This window comes from Haplochromis burtoni, unplaced genomic scaffold, assembly GCF_018398535.1.
Source record: "Haplochromis burtoni strain Fernald_Lab_line unplaced genomic scaffold, NCSU_Asbu1 Contig_744, whole genome shotgun sequence".
NCBI lineage: Eukaryota > Metazoa > Chordata > Actinopteri > Cichliformes > Cichlidae > Haplochromis > Haplochromis burtoni.
In genome coordinates, this window is record NW_024583105.1 from 23,858 (window position 1) to 25,700 (window position 1,843).

At 38.3% G+C, this 1,843-nt stretch overlaps 1 protein-coding gene across 1 annotated transcript; it reads left to right on the plus strand.

Annotated features, from left to right (window-relative positions):
- Positions 1-6: 6 nt before the first annotated feature.
- On the plus strand, positions 7-1,835 carry LOC121812707 (sterile alpha motif domain-containing protein 9-like). Its single transcript, XM_042215522.1, has 2 exons — positions 7-1,155; positions 1,735-1,835. The coding sequence occupies exons 1-2, from the start codon at positions 45-47 to the stop codon at positions 1,809-1,811; spliced, it is 1,188 nt and encodes a 395-aa protein (XP_042071456.1). The 5' UTR covers positions 7-44; the 3' UTR covers positions 1,812-1,835.
- Positions 1,836-1,843: the final 8 nt, after the last annotated feature.

The window sequence follows — 1,843 nt, forward strand, 5'->3', positions numbered from 1 at the left end:
TTGAAGCTTTTGAAGAGGAAGAACAACTTTCTAAAAATGAACACATGAAAGGCCAGCAAGGAGATGGGAATACAAAAGTCTTGCGTGCTTTAAACACCAGAGGGCAGTTTGGTTATCTTGAGGTTTCCAGCCTGTTGTATGACTGTCTTATTAGACATAATGAACTTTGGAAGAAAGTTCTGACAAAGACTGTGTCACTGGACTCTGTCAGGGAATATCTTGGAGATGAGAAACTTTTCAGGTTTAAGGACCTAATAAACAGCCTCAGAGACATGGTTGAGAAAAGATTTGAATTTTTCGACACTTTTTTCACATATTCAGAGTCTTTGAAACAAGATGATCAATCCTACCTTTTCACAACAATAGCAGAATGTTACAAAAAATATGTCGGAGATGCAGAACCAAATGATCAACTCGAAAAAGCCTTCCACAAACTTAAACAAAAACTGGCTGTCACTTCTCCGGGAGTACTTTCATGTATTGAAAGATGCACTAGATCAGACACCAAGGACATTGCTGTATGGTGGAAAGAAATCTGTCAACACAAAGATTCTACTAGACATGCCTTTGCCAACTACGTTTTAGCCAATATCATGCTGATAAATATGAACGAAACTCCCTCCAGCTCCGACTACCAAAGCATCTTTACAGAGAAAAAGCCACTAGCTCCTGAGATGCAACCCGAATTTCACATGTTAGCCCTGTTTGTATTTTGGCCTACAGATAGCGAAGATAAATTGGCCTCAGACCCCCATTACTTTATCAAAACTTTTCAACGTTCCTATGAACAAGAATATAAGTCACTCTTTCAGTCAAGGTACCTTCGGCCCCTGTTTTTTCTTGGACCGGGTCAAGGTCTTAACAGACTTGTTCACAGACGCAACCTTGAAATCTTGTGGACTCAAGATGCACTAAAAGCCTCAAACACAAACTGGAGGAACGACGATATTTTCAGAGATCCAACAGTCCAAGACAAACTTCTCAGAGTTGAAGGGGTGGTGCGAAATTACAGGCTGTATGCAACACTCAGTGGCAAAGAGATTGAATTGGGTGTTAACCGAAAAGACAGCCTCTGGAAATCAGGCCATGTGTTCTTTTATCTTGGATTTACAATCGGTGGTCCTGTTGCTTACAGCGTTCACAGAAGAACTGAGGGTAAGAAAATTAAAAATATTAAAATCCTTACCTTTAACAGTATATACAGTATAACAATTTCACATTATAATAACAACGTCTATTTTAATATAGGTACGTTGATAATTTTACATCACCAGATGCTGCTTCCTCTTTTGAGACGCTCTGCTAGTCCTTTGCTGCATTCACCTTTAGTTGCTGCTTTGTTGCAGGTCTCTTGGTAATCAGTTTTCTTGAAGCATTCTCTGTTGGATTGAGATAAGGTGACATATGTACCCATTGAATTTCCCATTTCTTGGAGACACTGGAAAAATTCTGTCATCATAGATAGAGATATAGATATATATCTTCATCACAATCTGAAGGCGCCCCTGGGGCAGACCCAGGACATGCTGGAGAGATTATGTCTCTTGGCTGTTCTGGATGGATGTTTTTTGTTTGTTTTTGGGGTTTTTTTGTGGTTTTTATTGATGTGTTACGAGTGCTGGAAATTAGATTCGATGTACTTATTGTTAAGAAATTTATAAGAAGATATAGGATTACAGTGTAAAAGTGGAGAAAAAAAGATTTTATGTTAATTTGTTAACTTCACTTGAAAAGGGCCACCTGAGAGAGGTCCGGAGGCTTCTGGCAATAAAATGGTAAGATTGCTGTTTATGTTTTGTGTGTCTGTGTAAAACATATATATATATTTATAAATATACATAAA

Bases quoted from the DNA above. Each gene is read 5' to 3' on its own strand.
- LOC121812707 (XM_042215522.1), top strand. From the start codon at position 45: ATGAAAGGCCAGCAAGGAGATGGGAATACAAAAGTCTTGCGTGCTTTA. The intron at 1,156-1,734 runs GTAAGAAAATTA...TCACTTGAAAAG, and splicing joins CGTTCACAGAAGAACTGAGG to GGCCACCTGAGAGAGGTCCG.